Source organism: Acomys minous, assembly GCF_964271855.1.
Source record: "Acomys minous genome assembly, chromosome: 3".
NCBI classification, from domain to species: domain Eukaryota; kingdom Metazoa; phylum Chordata; class Mammalia; order Rodentia; family Muridae; genus Acomys; species Acomys minous.
In genome coordinates, this window is record NC_140485.1 from 52360042 (window position 1) to 52378582 (window position 18541).

Consider the following 18541-nt stretch of genomic DNA (forward strand, 5'->3'; position numbering starts at 1 on the left):
TGTGTTGCAGAGGCAGAGCTAGAGACTCAGGCTCATCTCTAGATCCAGCAGCACTACCACAGTTAGAGCTGACACTGGATATGAAGGGACAGTGTGAGGAGAGGAAATCATGCTCATCCAGCAGAGCCTAGCATGGAGAATCCAGATGAGTTCAACCCTTGCTTTTCAAGAAATGAAGCTGATTTTTAACTGAGGTTGATAAACAGCCTGGTAGAAGGCTATCAGAAGCTATAGAAAGCTAGCGTCATAGGAAAGTGGCGGAGGTTGGGGGCGGGTTGTGATGCTTGCTAAGTACTGGTTGGACATGTTTGTAGAGTTTATTAATCAGTATTTTGTATTAGAAGGAGAGACATCTATGACCAGTGGAGCTTTAGGAGTTACTAGGTATATTAGTCAAGGTGTGGTAACTGCAGTAACAAATGAGTCCTCCTACCTTCATAGCTTATCAAGGTAAAGACTTATTTTCCTCTTATTTCTCTACCTAGTCCTTCAGAAATCTTAGGCTCCTTCCATCTAGGGGCTCTGCCATCAGTCTTTAAGGTCTTAATAGTTCTTCGCTCAGCTAACAGGTAGAGGAAGAGAATCTGGGTGGTTTAGGGGAGGTTTCATGCGTCAGCTGTGGAAGGAGTGTATAGCACGTTCTGTTGTCTAGCACTCCATCCGTCACAAGCTGCAACTTACTGCAAGGGGGTGGGGGGAGGGCAGAAATGTCAGTTGTTTGCCAAAAGAAGGAAAAGCGTTAGGTGAGCAGGTGTCTGAGAGTGGTCTTACTTAGACCTTATAAGTGACTTCATTCCAGCTGCTCTTTACACCTCCCCAAAGTGACCTGTTTCTATGGTAGTTTCCATAGGATTGGTATTCTCATTGAGTAGCAGCAGTGTCCTTTAGAAAGAGCCTTTGTTATTGGTTTCGTTTCCCTCCTCCCTTTCACTGATGTATGTGAATTTTCTAAACCTTCTAGAGCTATAGCCAACTATCACTAAATAAGTATCAATAATCAGGCTAAGGTATTATCACCATACATATAGAAAGTGCATAATTACATTATTGGGAAACTTGCTCTCTTTACTTCCCTGGAATTATAAACATTGTGTACAGCTGGTGCCAGGAGGTGGTTGCCATAACAACCATGGGACGGCTAAAAATAGCCTCTTTCATATTGTACTGCTTAAGGTGGAATTATGACATGTTATGGCGTTCTAGGGCAGGTAATTCTCTTTCATGTGCTAAATGTTTGCAAACTTTCTTTAGAAAGCAATATTTGTATAGTGTGAGAATTTGATTGCTGGTTCTAATTGTATGTCTGACCCTGTGGTCCATGATTCTTCTCTGACATTGAGCACTGTTTTGATAGTTTCTCTGTGTTCTTAGGAGTCAATTAGAGAACTGTCTACACCAATTTCCGCTTTCCATCTAAGCCTAGAAAACTCTCTAATGACCCTATAACAGTGCACTTCTGTCTTCTCTCATGTGTAGTGGAAATGTAAAGGATTGAGATGGAGTCTGTAGCCATCACTCTCTGTCTGGGTAACAATCTACACTGACTGACCTGGCTCCCCTCCCTTCTCTGCTGCAGGGTGGGGCAATGCTGAGGTTTCCTGAATCAGACCAGAATTAGTGACTTCTTTCAAAAGAGACTGTTACTTCTCCATGACAATAGTGTTTCTACAGAGGTGAGCACAGAGTGCTGCAAGAACCGGAGAGAATAGTGAGGCATTTGTAGAACAAAAGCTTGGCAGTTTTTAAAAATCCAGGTGACAATTTAAGGGAGTCTCATGAGGAGTTGCTCAAGTGTAAGGGAATCCTAGAGTGCATAGCTGTAAGGAAGCTGCAAATGAAAGCTGCTGAGTTGTACAGGACTGGACAAGCCTATTGACTGGCTTCTGGTGGATTAATAAAGAAGGGGACTATGGAGATGAAGAGGCGTGTCCTGAAATGGAGTTAATCATTCTGCTTTGTTTCTGCAGCATTTTAGTTCTGGTAGATTCACTGTGAGCTCTTCCTCCAAGTCACCATCATACGATGGCTAGCAAGCAGGCAGTGAGATCAATCACGAATATCACATCACAGAAAATGTTACCTTATTTGTTTATCTGATGTCACAACAAACTAAGGTGTTCTGAAGTATGAACAACACAGGTCTTCAATAACAGAACTTCAGCAGAAATCCTCAATGTGCTTCCATTGTTCCCAAGCCTCCAAAAATGAGAGATTAACCAGCTTGGCTCATGTTCATCTCTGTGTGCAATTAAGTATAGCCTATTTTGCCCTTCTGCTTGATGTAACAGAGTTGTCGTGAACCCGGCTGTGCCATGGAAACTAGTTTGACGTCACTAATTCTGCTTAGATGGAGGATTAGTGCTACACAAAGTAGTTGATTGTAAAGAGGAGGCTTTTGTGCCACCCAGGTCCAAATGTTCACCCCCATTCCTACATAAGGAGATACATTATAGAGATTGTTGCAGGGCATACTAGTGTTCGATTCAGATGCAGGCAGAATTATTTTTGCCCTTAGAAAAGAAAGATTTGAATACTATTATGGGAGCAATCATCGGAAGGTGTTTGGTAGACAGATGCGTGTGTTCTCATCAGTGGGATAGATTGGTAGGTGGGATGCTTTCTCTGCTGTCAGTTGATACAATTAAAAGTGTGGGCTGTGTATCTATTTACTCACATCTAATGTAGTCTCCTCTTATATAGAACTCTGACAGTCTTAAATATGTTTTGATGTACTTTGAAATTCTTTGTTTTTCATAAAGTACTTTTTTTACTTAGTAGCTCTTCTACTAGTACTTTTCTTCTTTCTTCTCTCCCTCTCTCTTATTCTTTTTTTCTTTCTTCTTCTTCTTTTGGATTTTTATTTATTTTAAATTTATATGTAAGGATATGTTTCCTGCATATAAGCCTATACCACATGTAGCCAGAAAGGGCACTGATTCTCTAGCACTGGGGTTGCAGGTAGCTGTGAGCTGCCATGTGGGTTCTGGGAACTGAATCTAGGTCTTTGCAAGAACATCCAGTGTGCGTGCAATTTCTCCAGCTCCTAGAAGTTTTTAATCAGAGTAGAGTATTTGAGAAACAAAGATCTTAGTTACTTCAAGAAATATATCAATAAAAGAATGACTGCATCATTGTTACATGTCAGATTATTGATATTATTTTGTAAAATGGGAAAGGAGCTTTTATTATCTTTAAATGACTTTTCCTCTGTTGAATTCATAGCATTAAACTTTAACCTTTTTACCTTCAACTTTATATTTCATTTGCGAGTAGCAGAAAAAAATGTGACTTTTGCTCAAGGGCATATGCAGCCACTCCAGCCAGCATGATTATAACGGGTCAGCGCCTGGCTTTACGCAGTGGTGGCAGGCTGAGGCTTCAGGGACAGCATCACCTGGGTCTACTTTAGACAAGCTTTCTCTGTCCTTACACTATATGGTTGAAGACAGAGCAGCAGTTCTTGGCTAAAGATTAATATGAAGTGATTGTGAATTTGGCGTTGCCCCTCAGGAAGTGCGGTTTGCCAGAATAGCCACAGCTCTGTGATCCCACCTCATTGGAATCCCACCTAGCTTAAAGACTATGTGTTCTAATATAAACAGCTTTTTTTTCTTGTGTTTTACAGATTTGTTGGCTTGTTTTACATGCTATAAACTACACATCTGTCTAAATTGTGCAGTTCGGTTGTTTTTAGCATATTCAGAGCTGGACAGCTGTCAAGTACAGTCTAATTGAGGAATATTTTCAACACCCTAAAATGATAATTTTGAAGACGTGGTTCTTATTCCATTTTTATCTAAGAACAATCTTTGATTGTAATAAAAGATTGTTTTGTTCCACTTTCATCAAAGGAATTTTTTACAGGTGCAGAAAATGAAATAACTGGGTATTTATTGCTAACTTACTTTTTTTTTTTAAATCTAAAAGGCCTGGGGTCTAACTCTTGATTTTTTTTTTTTAAATCTTTTTAACCTTAAAAAAAGGAGATGCCAATATAAGGATGACGTAACTAATATTTTAGCCACCTTTAACTTTAAAAAGTCTTAATTTCATTCTTAAATTTGAAATTTTATTTTGGTCACCAAGATGTTAGTGGGTTCCACTGCTTAGGAAAGTGTGTATTATTGATAAGGATTTAAACAATGGATAGATTCTGGTGACACCCATGAAACAGGGCCCAGATTTCCCTTTGATGGCTACAGTGGCACCTTGTCTAAAGGCTGGCAGATGGAATGGTGACCTTTGAGGATTATTTCTTTTCAGATTTATATCCAAATTAACTCACATATGCCATTTAATCATGTTTCCTGTGCTGTTTTATGTTTTACAGCTTTGCTTTATGAAATGAAATGAAAAGAAGTGAAAACTGATTTTCATTTCTTTGTGGAAACAGAAATTCCTGGGAGTTGCCCAACTTATCTTTCAGTACTCTCCAAAAGTCATAGGAAAAAGTTGAGCTTTGTCTTTTGGCAACGTAATAGTTAATGAAGTACAGACTCATGTAATTTTCAAGTCCAAAATTACCCAGGGAAGTTATAAGGATGTCACCCATTGCTATATAAAGCTTTACAAAATACTTGATTGTGTGTGAGCAAAGATGGGCTTTGGTGTCTAGAAGCCCAGGCCTTTGTTGAGAGGGAAGTGTTTACACGCACTGATGCAGTGGGCAGTGAGAGGATATGCCAGAGCAGAGCTGCCTGTGTGGGTGTTGGTTTGCTTTTGCTCTGCTGGTATTGACTGCAGTGCCTTGCATAGGCTAGGCAAGCATTCTACCATCCCTCAACCATGTGAGTAAGAATTTCTGATACTGTGGCCACAAAGAACCCCAGAATGTATAGAGAGAACTAAAGGAGACTATCTAGCTGATCCAGTCATGCTTCGGATTACTAAGACTGGGAAATGAGCTCATCGTAAAGAAGAGCTATTTTTAGTTCATTGAATTATGCTTCATTCACTGGCCAGACATAGCAAATGCTCATGAGAGGCAGGGAGGTGTGTGTTAGAGCAGCAACCTCGTTGCTCCGTTCTATCTTGCCTGTAATTCAAAAGCAAATGTGCATATGATTTTCCCACTTTACATGGTATGTTTTCATTTCTAGATCTAAAGGGGTGATTCTCAACATCTCCTCTGCCAGTGGCATGCTCCCCGTTCCACTGTTGACAGTCTACTCTGCAACCAAGGTGAGGAACATTACAGTAAATTATGTCAATATAAGACTGACGAGTGATTTTTAGTCTGGGAAGTTAACATAGCTTAAACTTTGTTGAAATGCTGTGCTTCATAGTTTTTCAATGGACCAAGGACAGGAAGATGCCCACATGGGCAGTGTGTCATAGCAACTGATGCTTTGATCTTGTTCTCTAGTAGTTTACCAATTTTAACAGGGACAGGTATGCTTACCATAGAGACTTAGCCTAAACCAGTACACCCAGATGATTAGAACCTAATACTAATGAGTTTAAAGTGGGAATGCAGCTAACAGGAGCAAGTCAACTTCACACGGCAAGGAAGTACATCCTGCCAGCACCATAGATACAGTCAACAGAAAGAAGGAAATAGACCAGTGGCAAAGTGAATAGTCTACCATGTCATCCAGAATTGCAGATACTGTCACTTCTTGAGTGTGATAGGAATTTTCCAGAACTCTGTGTCAGCATACAATACTAACGTTCACTTCCTCATATTACTGCAAGGATAGTTTAGACTGCATCTTCTCCTGTCTACAGGTCAATAGCCCCAACTTCTCTTACTTCACTGAGACATGGAAAACATTTCTGACGGGAAAAGAATGAGCATTTTAGTTGTTGAAATTAAGCAAGACTTTAGGGGGGAATAAGTAAACCATAATACATAACAAGAACTTGTAGTATGCCCGAATAGGAAAAGCATAAAACGCACTTTTTCATTGAGAAGACTGAGTCATTACTGTCTTCTGAGTCCTGCGCAGTTCCACAGTCCCCTAATCTACCTGCTTTCTCTGTGGCTGGAACATATTGTCAACATGTTAATTGACATCTTGTGTTAGAATGCCCCTATCTGGAAATCTCCGTGGAGGTCGACTATTGCCAATGGAGACCTTCATTGGGTTGTCATTGAACTTGGCATGTTAAGCCTGATACAGAGTCCACATTTGAAAAATGGCCCACACAGTTTACAGATGGGTTTACAGTTACACTATCAGATGGTCTCTTCCCCTTCACTTCTCAGATCATGCTCTGTCACAGGACACAGCAGCAACACAGAGCTGAACAGGATTCACTCTGGGTTTCTGCTGGAGCAGCAAGTAGAAAGTGGAATTAAATCCTTTGTTATATAATGAAAAAAAATTTTCCCCCATTCTTTGGGAAATAATTTTTTGGGGGGGAACCTTTTCTCATTAGGTCAGAAATTGGGCTAAATGTTACTTTTGGTAAGATAATGTCATTTATGTCATAAAAACCTCCTGAGGTTTTAAGGCCTTTTTATCTCTTCTGCATTGAAGTGAAAGGAATGACTAGAAACAGTAGTGTTAAATGGTTAATTTATTATTTTGTTGTTTCCATGGCTACACTCCAGGCAGACTGATGTAATATATGTGTTTTCTTTCTCACTCTCACCTCCCTCCTAGGCTTTTGTAGATTTCTTCTCTCAGTGCCTCCATGAGGAGTATAAGAGCAAGGGCATCTTTGTGCAAGTAAGTGGAGTTTGTTTCAGTTAAGTATCCCTGTTTTTGTGTGGTTTCCACAGCAACAGTTGCTGTCTTGGCAACAAAAGAAAATCACATTCCTCGGTAAGCAATTGTGACGTGAGCATTCCCTTAGAAACATGGTTTCTTTTCCCTTGTGCTCTTAGGTCTAGATTTTTTTAAATTAGCTCCTCAATTTTTTAATTAAGATACCTAAACTAGAACTAAATGTAAACAGTTGCAGTATCATTATTGTGAATTTTTATAGTTTATTTTGAGGCAGTCTGACTCCTTACAATTGTGGTAGAAAATATCTATCATAGAACTTGGTGTTTCAACATCTATAAGCCTGCAGGTTAGTGGCATGAGCATATTCACCATTAAGCAGTCACTGCCACCATTCTTCTGGAACTTTTCTTCAAGTCTCCAAACTGAAATTGTATACCATTAAACACTAACTTCCCCTTCACTATGCCCCGGCCCCTGGCAGACCACCCTTCTATTTTCTACCTCCCTGATGTTATCTGTTCTTAGTCCATCCTCTGAATAGAATCATTCACTGTTTGGTCTTCTGTGATCAGATCATGTAGGTTAGTATCTTAGGCTCTTTTCATACAGCACAGTGTGGGGGGTGGGTTAAGACAACCTCTTTTCCCATGTTGCTCCAGGACTCAAATCCAGGTCTGTTTGCTATTAGAGCATTTGTTCCTACCACTAGGCTACTGGACCCATCTGTGCTCAGGAAATGATGAAACCAGGAAGGTACTAGGCTGCTTGTTGCCACTTCCTGTTTTATATATGTAGATAGGCAAGATGGGGCTAAGGGTTATCTATCTATACTTTCTAAGCCTTTTTATTTTCAGTAATCTTGTAGCTAAGTTACCCATCATGAGGAAAGGAGAGGTAAATATCTCCTCATCTTTAAGGTCCACTAAAGCCTGCTTCCTCAAAGCCTTTCCTTAGCTTACTTTCTGGGGCTATCTACTGACCACTTGCTTGCTGTTGTTTAATTCTCAGCTCCCTATATTTGTAGGCTGCATCAGGGAGGACAGGGTTTTGTAGAATCCTGAATTTTATGCTATCCATGGTGAGGCCATTTGTGATGCTGGTAACTGGAATCACCCTGATTGTATTTTGGTAACAGGGAAGCCAGTAACATTGGTAGGAGTTGAGGCTCCTGTACCTCTCAGTGTTATACTGTTATCTTTCTGGTAAATCTGTTATTTTAGCCACTTTTAAGCCCCAGTGAGACTCAGCAAGAACTCTAAAAATCTTCTGGCAGGTCCCCTTGAAGCTGTGGCTAGAAATTGCCTGTGTTTCAGTGACATGAAGTAGCTTGCATTGCATGTGAACACAGGAAGTGGTCTTGATAGTAGCCAAGGCTGCCCCCTCTCTCATTTTCACAGCCTGCTTTCCTTGTATTCTCTGCCGGATACTAATCTGATATGACTAGAAACCACCCAAAGCACATTAGTATTTACCATCTGAAATATTTTAGTTTGAAGACCTTGTATTATTACCATTAATACATTTTAAATCATTTAATTTCATCCATCATTGTCTTTCTTACTAACATTCACTTGTCTAAGTTTAGAATGAATTGTTAAGAAAAGGAAAATTCATGTTTATGAAGAAAGGCTGTCTTAGTGTGGAAATAAATCCCAGGGTGCTGAGGAGAGCCCATGTTGAGCCATAACTTAACCTGCTTTTCTCTGGGTGTTGTTTCTGTCTTCCAAATTAGGAACTGGGGGGATCAAATGGTTTGTTCCACCTTCTGTTTCATCTCGTGTTTCATGGATCAAGTAACCTCATTAACACAGAGATCAGATACCAGTGGCTTCTCTCATGGGCCTCATGTGACTGTACCTGAAGCTTAGTATTGAATTCAGACCCCTCAAAGCCTCAGTGTGGTTGCCTACCTATGTTGAGGCTAGAGCAGACCTTGTGCTGTCCTCTGCATCCTCTGCCCTTTGAGGTACCATGACTAACTCTTCTTCAGGTCTGTCCCACATTCCCTCTAGGGACCCTTTGTCCCTGAGCCCTGGTAGACAGTCTTTAAAGCTCGGGTCACAGTTCATCTTCCCTCGGTCCTTATCTCAAGCCTAGTCACTCGATTGTGATTTCCCTTCTGCTTCCCTGTGCCTCACATGTCTGTCTGCTGCTGCTTGACCTGCCCGGCAAAGTGGCTTTTTGTTCATTTGTTTTGATGAGATAGTGTCTTACAGAATAGACTAGGATGGCCTTGAACTCACAAAGATGCACCTGCCTCTGCCTCCTGAGCTGGGATTTTAAAGCCATGTACCACCACTCCCAGGTTGCAGTGTGTTCCTGAACAAAGCTACTTATTTACTGCCTCAGCATTGCTAATGTTCTCTCTCTTTTAACAATTAAAGACTTGTGAAGAAGGGGCAAGGGGAACTTATGCTTATACCCTCATGCACTTGACCAGATTTCTTTTTTGTTATTGTTTGACTCCATCTATCTATCATTAGAAAGTTGTATGTATTCTTTCACTTTGCCTCAAACTCATGAGTGTACATCTGAAAAATAAAGCTGTTCCTATATAACTACAATAGAGTTAACAACTTGAAATTGTCTGTTGATATGTTATTGAATAGGTCATCTGTGTTCAATGTTTTACCTGTTCTTTTATTTATTCATTCATTTTTTACTTTTTGAGACAAGTTCACACTATGTAGTCCAGACTGGACTTGAACTCAATCCTCCTGCCTTTGCCTTTGCCTTTAGAGTGCTGGGATTGTAAGCATGCATCACACCCAGGTTTCTAATTATTTTTACAGTTTCCTTTTGTTTTGCTGGTGCTGGAGAGCGAATATAGAACCTCTAGACAAGTGCTCTGCTACTGAGCTATTCTTTATAGCAATGCTTTATTCTCTAGCAAAGCATTCAGTCTAGAATCAGTATTCTAGTCTACTATTTCTTTCATTTCTTTCAGTCTGGACTCTTGTCCCTCTTTTGTGCCACTGACATTTTGGAAGAGCACAGCTCTCCTTTTCTGTCTTTTGTCTAGAGCATCTCTCACTTAGGGCTTACCTGACACATCCTTGTAGTTAGCTTCAGGTTATGTTTTTCCATCCACAACAGGAAGGATACAGTGCTATGTCCTTAGGATGTCACACGGGAAGGTAGGGGTCTCTATCTGTTGTACTAATAAGCCATCAGTGAGGAGACTCTTTAAAATATGCAAATGTCCTACTTCCTTAGACAGTTTGCCTTAAATTTAGTACTCTATACTCTTTCTTCACAAGCTTGCCTTATGAAGAGATAGGACATCTGGATTTTAGTCATTCCAAAGCCATAGTCAAAATGAAAGCATGGAGACTTCAATGCTCCCCAAGTCCAGTCTAGTCTTATGTAAACCTCATATATTGCCTGTGTATTTAGAGACAGTGAGGAAAGACACTGAGCTTAGAGTCAGCAGACCAAGATTATGAGTTCTGCTGTCACCACTCAGTGGTCATCTGACCTATGCAAAATTTCTGTATTGCCTTGAGCCTTAATTTCTGATTTCTGAAAGCAAGTGGGATGGATGGTGTAACATAGATAAAGACTTCAAAAACTGGAAAGTGACAGTAAGTATAGAAAAGAGAGACAAGAAACAAAAATAACATGCATTTACGAAGCACCTACAGTATGCCCTGTGGATCACTCATTATTACCTCATTTGAGCTTGATATTAACCTGACCCCATGTTGTAGATTGGAAAATAACAATTAATAGTTGTATGACTTACTTGCCTAAAGTCAGTGAGTGCTGTTTGTCAGAAGTGAAGTAACAAAAGATAAATAAGACTAAAAAAATCCTGCCTCAGGGCACACAAGAGAGAGTAGACAGAAAAAGCACATAACCAATCAGTGGGCCCAAAACAAGAGGTCTATGTATTATGTTTCACATTTCTTCAGTCAGAAAAGTATGTAGAGTGTAATTTTTGGTGCGGCATTGGGGATATAGTAGCAAGAAAGACAGACAGTGAACAAGAAAACGGAGGAGTACGATGGTTCCCTATAGTGACAGTGCCGTACTGATGGAGGCCGTGCGTCTCAGCAGGGGGAGAAAGTATAGGGAATTCACTGATCCAGGCTTATGGACGCCAAGGCTGAGGGGCTGGCAGTCTTTGCTTCTCAATAGTGGTGTTTTCTACACTGTGCAGCTTTTCCTGAACCTGGGGAAATGGTCCTGAAATGTTATCAACTGAGAAATCAGCTGTCAGCTGAAATTTGACCCCTAGGTTCTACTTCTCCTCACCCTGTGTGGGAGCAGAGTGGGAAGCATGAGCATGGAGAGCCGAGCTGCAGCTTTCAGCTGCCCTGAAGCTCACGTGGGTTTCCCACCCTAGTGAGACAGAAGAATTTACTGAACACCATGAAGAAACCAATCAAGCTGCTGCCTTACAGTCTTTATGATGAGAGCTGATAGTTAATGCTCTGTAAAGTGTGTTTTTAATCAGAAAGGATTTGGCTTCTGTGAGATTTAGAAAACAAGTGGGACAAATTAAGATAAAAAAGTATAAACTTCAAGATTTGTTAAAAAATGTTGTTGCTTATAGTAATCATATAAATCTACTGAGCTTCAAAGAGCCAGAAAACTTTAGTGTTGAGAAATGGCTATCAAAATTAAAAAAAGAAAGACCCATCCATTTTTCTTGTTAATTACTACCAACAGTAAAAGAGGCAATGAAATATCTTTAGTGCATATGGAGTCCAAATAGAAATATAAAGTGATACAGGAATCTCACTGGAAAAACAACTATACCAGATTTGAGAAAATGGACTCCAACCAGGTGAAACACTATTGTTGCCAGTGATGATATAGGGGCTTTGTTGTCATTGTTTTGTTTTGTCTTTTCCCCTTGGCCCTTTAGCTATAATCCTTTGCCAGAAGACCTACCTAACTAAGGTCTGGAAGGAGCACTATGTGTCCAGAGGACAGAAATCCCCACATGGCTTTCTCCACAGGCAAATTTTCTGTGAAACTTGCTGTTAATATACCTCTCACAGGGTATAGAGATTGAGGTGGGTTCTTTCACATTGCTTGTGACCATACAAGCATTAGAAAACTTAGAAGAGAATTGCTAGTATGTGCTAGCGCTCAACTCTCACACTGAGCCTGTTTATTTGATCCTCTTCCTAATATACTAAAGAACTGCAGTTGCCCCCACTTGCACTGGGATTGAGGTTTGGACCAGGGTTCTGTACTGTAGGTTCTGTACTGTAGGTAGTACACAGCAAGCCTGATTTGGGTTCAGGTAGGTCTGATTTCAACCAGAGCTGGTCATCTTCTTCCTCTATTATCCTACTGCCTCAATTCTTTCTCATCTGAAATGTAGTCCATCAGATCATTGAATACTGAATCAAGTTTATTCCAGAGATATGTCCAGTTGGGCTATCTCTCATGACATCACGCCACTCTTTAATCTCAGCTGCCATTGTATGTTATCCGGGACCATCTCCCTATCTGGCCTCCCTGTGCTAGGTAATCAATGTGATATTTGACTCAGCTATAGTCATTTGGGAAGAGGGAACCTCAGTTGAGAAAATGATTGGCCCACCAGAGTGGCCTGTAAGTCATTTTCTTGATTGATGATTGATGGGGGAAGGGGGAGCACCTCACCGTGGGCAGTACTACCTCTGGGTTGATGATCCTTGGTGCTGTAAGAAAGCAGGCTGAGCAAACTATGAGAAGTAAGTAAGTAAATAAGCAGTGTTCCTCTATGGCTTCTGCTTTTGTTCCTGCCCTGCCTGGGTTCCTTCCCTGATTCCCCCAATGAAGGACTGACTATACCTATAAGCTGAAAAGACCTTTTCCTCTCCAAGTTGCTTATGGCTGTGGTGTTTATCACAATAGTATCACTAACTAGAAAACATACACACACACACACACATACACACTCTCTCTCTCTCTCTCTCTCTCTCTCTCTCTCTCTCTCTCTCTCTCTCTCTCTCTCTCTCTCTCTCTCTCTCTCTCCTGCCCTTGCTGATAGGCCCTATTGTCTGCTCACTGTAGCCAGAATTGATAAAGCAAAATCCAGTCATTTCACTTCCTTGATTAATTCCACCAAAGCTTCTCATATGCTTCAGAGTAAAACTCCTTTTGGGGTTTATGACCCACAGTGCTTTGATTTGCACCCTTGGCTGCTCACCTCAGTTTAAAAGGCTCTGCAATCAGGTATCTCTGGGCCAGTTTCCATCTCTTCTCTTAGAACAGTACTTATATATGACCTTATCTGAGAGGTCTTTCTTGATAACCTAATTACAGCAATAGCCTCCACCATCAATGCTCTTTGCTCACATCCCTCTGTAAAATCGGGGGCTCTGTTTTTGTACGTGATTGTGTATCCTAAGTGCCTAAATGTTTTTTAGGCTACATTCAAATAAATTGTTAGATGGGGTTGTGTAATTTCAGTTTTCCCCTTTTTCTATGAGTAATTCCATGTGTTTGAAGGCAGATTCTCTGTAGGATGGGTACACCAGAGTGTATCTTAAGATTTTCTTTGTGCACATAGTATTGGTCTGAAATGCTAAAATTCATTCCTTGTTCAGATGCATTGATTATCAGAAAGATTCCTTTACCTCACATCTTCTAGAATGTCTTAAGTTCTTTGCAGCCACTGAGTTAATCAAGAGAGCTTTTATGGGAAAGCTCATAGTCTGCAAGTAGAGAAATGCAAGTAGCAAAACTATAATGTATATGTTTCATGTCTTCTGGAGAACTTCAGGTCCTGAGATTTCAATAAATGGAAAAGAAGTGAAGTTTCCCTAAACTCATAGCCACAGCCTCTGCCTTAAGAGTGTGTATGGACTGGAGAGATAGCTCAATTGACATGAAATAAATCTGGGCACCGTGGCATGTGCCTCTAACTCCAGCTCTAGGGAAAGAAGGAAAGATGTTGGCCATCTTCAGGCTCCACAAGAGACAAATGACTGTGTGCTGACTAATGCTAAAATAGCCCTGGGGTTGGCTTGCTATGCTGTTTACTTTGCTGCACCAGAAGAAAGGTGAGGAAGCAGGAAGGGACCACATGAATCTAGAGAAGGCACATTAACACAGATTAAATGCTCCAGGATGTCCACAAGAGCAAAGCCTGCTACCCTATGATCCATGTCTCCTCTAAGCATCATCATGGAAAGTTCTGATCATTTTTAGGTTTGAGAAGGTTTTAGTTCACAGTTGGCTCTGCTGTGTGGCTTCGGGGATCCATCTTCCCCCTCGCCATGGCGTCTGGTTGTAGTGCCTTTCCTGCCCTGAGCCAAGACTCATGGTACATGCTCTGTGCAGACCATAGTCAAAGTAATCTACTCCAGCAAATAGGAAGGGAACAACATACCACATGGTGGTCTCCAGGGGCTTTTTTATTTTAATAGGCTGAGCAGAGTGACACAGCATCATCAGCTTTTGCCTTATGGCCTAACTAATTATTTCCAGTTTGAGATTTTAAATTTGGAAACCAGAATACTTGCCCACAGCTGTGGTTGTCAGGGTCAGGTTGTTTCTGAGGGGGCAGTAATGTTGACTTGTTGAGCCTAAGTGTCTTTCAAGTTGTATTCTATTGAAAAACTTTATGTAAAAGTATATGTATATTTCTGATTTTTCCCACAATGCTTTCCTGCATAGGTAAAGGATGGATTATTGTTTCTTGAGCATTTATTTACTTTGATGGCTTTTGATATAAAAGACTTCTATACTTTTCCATAAACTTCACATATTCTTTTCAATACCCTTCACAGCTACATCAGTAGATTTGCTTTGTTGAGGCAGATGATTTTCTTTACACTTCAGAATAGTTAAAACGCTGGCTCAGTGAAAGGGTCTTGGTACTGTTTAGTGCTCTGCACCTGCAGTACTGTCCCATACTGCCTTCAGTCTGCACTGCCTTCAGTGCACACTGCCTTCAGTAGAGCCTCACTGCCCAGCTGTGTTTCATATGCTGTTCTCAGCACTGACAATGGAAATTGATACAACTGTCTTCTTGAACTCATGTTCTAGAACTTGCCTAGCACTTGGATTTGTTTTCTTTTGAACTGTGCCGGACTCCTTGCAGTCTCCTGAAAACGCCTTGCTCTTCACAGCTCTTGTTCTCTGCTCTTGTTGTTCTCTTATCTCTTTACCTAGATGACTCCTACTTCCTTTAGGGCCTAGTCTCAAAGCTGTTTGATTTCTGAACCTTTCATATCTCAGTAGACCACTAATAGCCACCTTGATTTTAAATCCAAGGTACTCATGTCTTTTCACATGCCCCCTCCCCCATAGCTGGAGGTTCCTTCAGAAGCCCACCATAGGCTAGCTGAACCCTGAAGCCATGTGTTATCTTGTGGTGCCACCACATGGTTCAGTCAGACAATGCAACTGAATTCTGCAATATCAAAATAGCCCAATCTATGCTGCTTACATCTTCTGAGGGAGCAAAAGGATGGGTGAAAGAGAAATACAAAGCATTCTGCACTGGTGAAAGGCAGTTACAGACTAGCTTTATCCCTGCAACCTTTGTAGACTGTTCTCTTGAAAGGTCTTCTCAGGCATAAGATGAGGAAAGCGGTGCACATGCATGTTGTTACCTGCCATGAGAGTTTACACACGAGATAGTGAGCAAACTAGATAACCATTGGACCCCACAGTTCACACTCTGTCAGCCTGAGATTCCCCAACCTGCCTTCATACTGATGGAACAAAATGGACTAAAGACTTGACAAAACATTTTGCTCATTAAAAAGAGATGTATATGAATAATTCCAATAAACAAATCCTCAGAGGTCAAATTACACAGCTGTTGATGTGCTGTAATGACTGGTCACTTAGTGTGGGGTTTGCCTTCTCCTGCAAGGGTGAGGAAGATGGAGAATGGCACCAGCTAGACGTTTGGAGTTTGGTCTCTTAATAGATAGGTTGAAGATTGAGCTTACACAGTAAGGATGGTGCGCTGTATTCTTTAACTTATACTTGGAAGTAAGAAGAGTACAAAAATATTCAAAACAAAACTTTTGTATATACAAAACCCCAAAGAGATGTGGGGCTGTTCCTTCTGGTCTCAGCAAGAAAAAAACAAAAACAAAACAAAACAAAACAAAAAAAACCCAACAACCCAAGTGTGGAGAAGCTCAGCCTATTCTGTAACATGAGATTTTTTTTTTTTCCATTTCATTTCAACCACGTGTTGAACTGTTCCTTTTAAATGGCAGTGCCAACAGACCTCATCCTTTTCACACTTGTGAGAGGAACAAGTATTTGGTTACCTACTGTATACCTGAGGTCTTTTGGATCACAGAAGGAACCTCTCATAATGACTCCCAGAACTCATTATAATTGAGGTTCCTTGTGTTTTGTGTGGTGCACCAAAACACAGGGTGCATAGACAGTGGAGAATCTAGCATTCATAAAATGCCTGGAAAAGCTCATGTCTAGATTCATCACCCCACATCTGTGCTGTCAAGTGACTTAGAGTCACCCAGGCTGTTTTCTTATTATTACACCATCTCTTCCCAAAACAACATGGAACAAAAAGGATGTGGTTCTGTGTTAACAGTTTGTAAAACTTTAGGATCAGGGCATTAAGACACCAGGGAAGAGAAGTGCTAACCGAAGGCTAGGAGAGTGCATTGTTTTCCTCGTGAAGAACTAAAGCTCATAGAACAAGTAATTCACCAAGCGTGATGGAGCAAAGTTGTCCTTAATACTGCTTGACCGGGACAGGAAAGACATCCTGAGCCTCAGCTCCCCAAGTCTCTGCCCACTGCTTTCCTTTTAAAGTTGCTTCTGCTTATTTCTCATGTTTCCCAGCCTCCAGTTCCCTCTCACCCATAGGTCATCATTGTGTTACAGCTCATGTTTTTGCTGTTATGTTTCCTGTGAAGTTGGCTTTAGATAGAAGCATGTTTCTCCCCTGTTTCTAAAGATACAAACTCTAGATTTCATAATGATGCTTCTACTACCACCAACAGTCAGGCAGGCATCATGCTCAGTTCTGAGTTAGTAGCCTTCCTAATCAACGGCGTAATTTCTTCTTTCTCTCTCTCTCTCTCTTGTGTGTGTGTGTGTGTGTCCTTTCTAGAGTGTCCTCCCATTCTTTGTAGCAACAAAAATGTCAAAAATACGTAAGCCAACTTTGGATAAGCCCTCTGCCGAGACATTCGTGAAGTCTGCATTTAAAACAGTAGGCTTGGAGTCCCGAACCAATGGATATCTGATCCACTCTCTCATGGTATGTACATTTCTAAATCTTAACCATACTTACCAGTTTGGGCCTTTATTTCTATATGACAAGATGTTGGATGTCTTTAATCCTAAAAAGGACATTTATATTTTATCTCAAACATATATTCTTAACTTTAAAATCTTGGGGCTGGAGAGATGGCTCACAGGTTAAGAGCAGTGGCTGCTGTTCCAGAGGACCCTGGTTGAATTCCCAGCACCCACATGGCAGCTCACAACTGTCTGTAATTCCAGTTCCAGGGGATCCAAGACCTTCACACAGACATACATACAGGCAAAACAATTATGCACATAGAATAAATAAATAAATATTTTTCAAAAAACTTTAAGATCTATAATAACATATATATATATATATATATATATATATATATATATATATATATATATATATATATATATATGGAAGGGAATAGCAGATAGATTTCATTTCAGTTGAGCTCAGCTGTGGCCTATGCTTATATATCCCCCATTTCTTTCCCTAGGGCTCAATACATTCAATCTTGCCTCGTTGGATTTATTTTAAAATAGTCATAGGTTTAAACAAGTCTCTGCGGAATCGCTGCCTGAAGAAAACCAAGAAGAACTAAATGCTGATGAGTCATTGAGCCCCTTGGCCAGTACACGCACACTCACCTGGAGTACCTGCCTGTCCCCAGAGGCTCCACTGTTGTTTCAGTGATTACTAACAGTGATTACTAACATGGCATAATTGTAGGGAAATAAGCTCCTTTTAGAGGCTCCTAACACATATCTGCATACAACTAGGAGTAATTTGAAGTTTGATGTAAATCTTACCAACTGTATGTAGAATACTTCGACAGAAGACAGAGACAGACACAGAACCCGTCTGGCCCAGAGTGCCAATGATCACTTTATATTTTGTCTGAAACCTACTATCAAGTGTAATGGCCAGCTACTTTTTTATTTGTTTAACGTTAGAGACAATGGGGCTTAGTTGATTAATTGTGTATGGGTGGACACAATGCAGCTTACATGGATTTCTGTAAGGTTTCTAAATGTATGTTCCAGCTTATGTATTTATATGGAACTGTTCTTCTCAAAAGTAACTAAGACATAAAGAGAATTGAAATACGGAGTTTTTTCTAACACATTAGTGCACAACATGTTATTCTTATAACACATTTTATGTCTGCTCTGTTTAAATGTATATGAATACTGAGTGCTATTGTGACTGAAATGTAAAGATAAGTGGGCCAAAGTGAACATCAAGACCAACAGTATCCTGTGGTGCCACTTGGTCCCAGGAAAGCAGCCTTTGTGGACCCCCATCCTCTTTATGTCTGCACTGTACCTGTACTGCTCGCTCGGGACAACAGACTCTTTTTTGGTAGTAATGAATCAAGGAAACTTGTTCTAAGTTGGTGTTCCATTAGAATTCATTTATCTGCTTTTAATAAAAGATGATGTGACTGTGGTGTTCAATGGAAGTGTATTTTTGATGGTGGAAACTAAAGCCCCAGTTACACTGCCTTAAAGCAAGTTAAGGCTGACTTTAGGTGTCAGAGCGTGCACGCGGAGGAGTTAGTGCTGCGGAGTGTGCAATACAGACAGTCTGTGTGTGGATAGGCTTCGAGTCCTACTTTGAAAGACCACCAAATCTACTTAAAAATTTAATTGATTGAAGTGTT

General features: G+C 40.6%; 1 protein-coding gene across 1 annotated transcript in view; it reads left to right on the plus strand.

Annotated features, from left to right (window-relative positions):
• The window catches only part of HSD17B12 (hydroxysteroid 17-beta dehydrogenase 12), a 125224-nt gene extending 106889 nt beyond the window's left edge, over window positions 1–18335 (plus strand). The window contains exons 8-11 of the mRNA XM_084777156.1: window positions 5100–5181; window positions 6609–6674; window positions 16729–16878; window positions 17375–18335. Coding sequence (XP_084633282.1) covers window positions 5100–5181; window positions 6609–6674; window positions 16729–16878; window positions 17375–17479 — 403 coding nt within the window. The 3' untranslated portion in view covers window positions 17480–18335. The remainder of the gene's footprint in view (window positions 1–5099; window positions 5182–6608; window positions 6675–16728; window positions 16879–17374) is intronic.
• The last annotated feature ends 206 nt before the right edge of the window (window positions 18336–18541 follow it).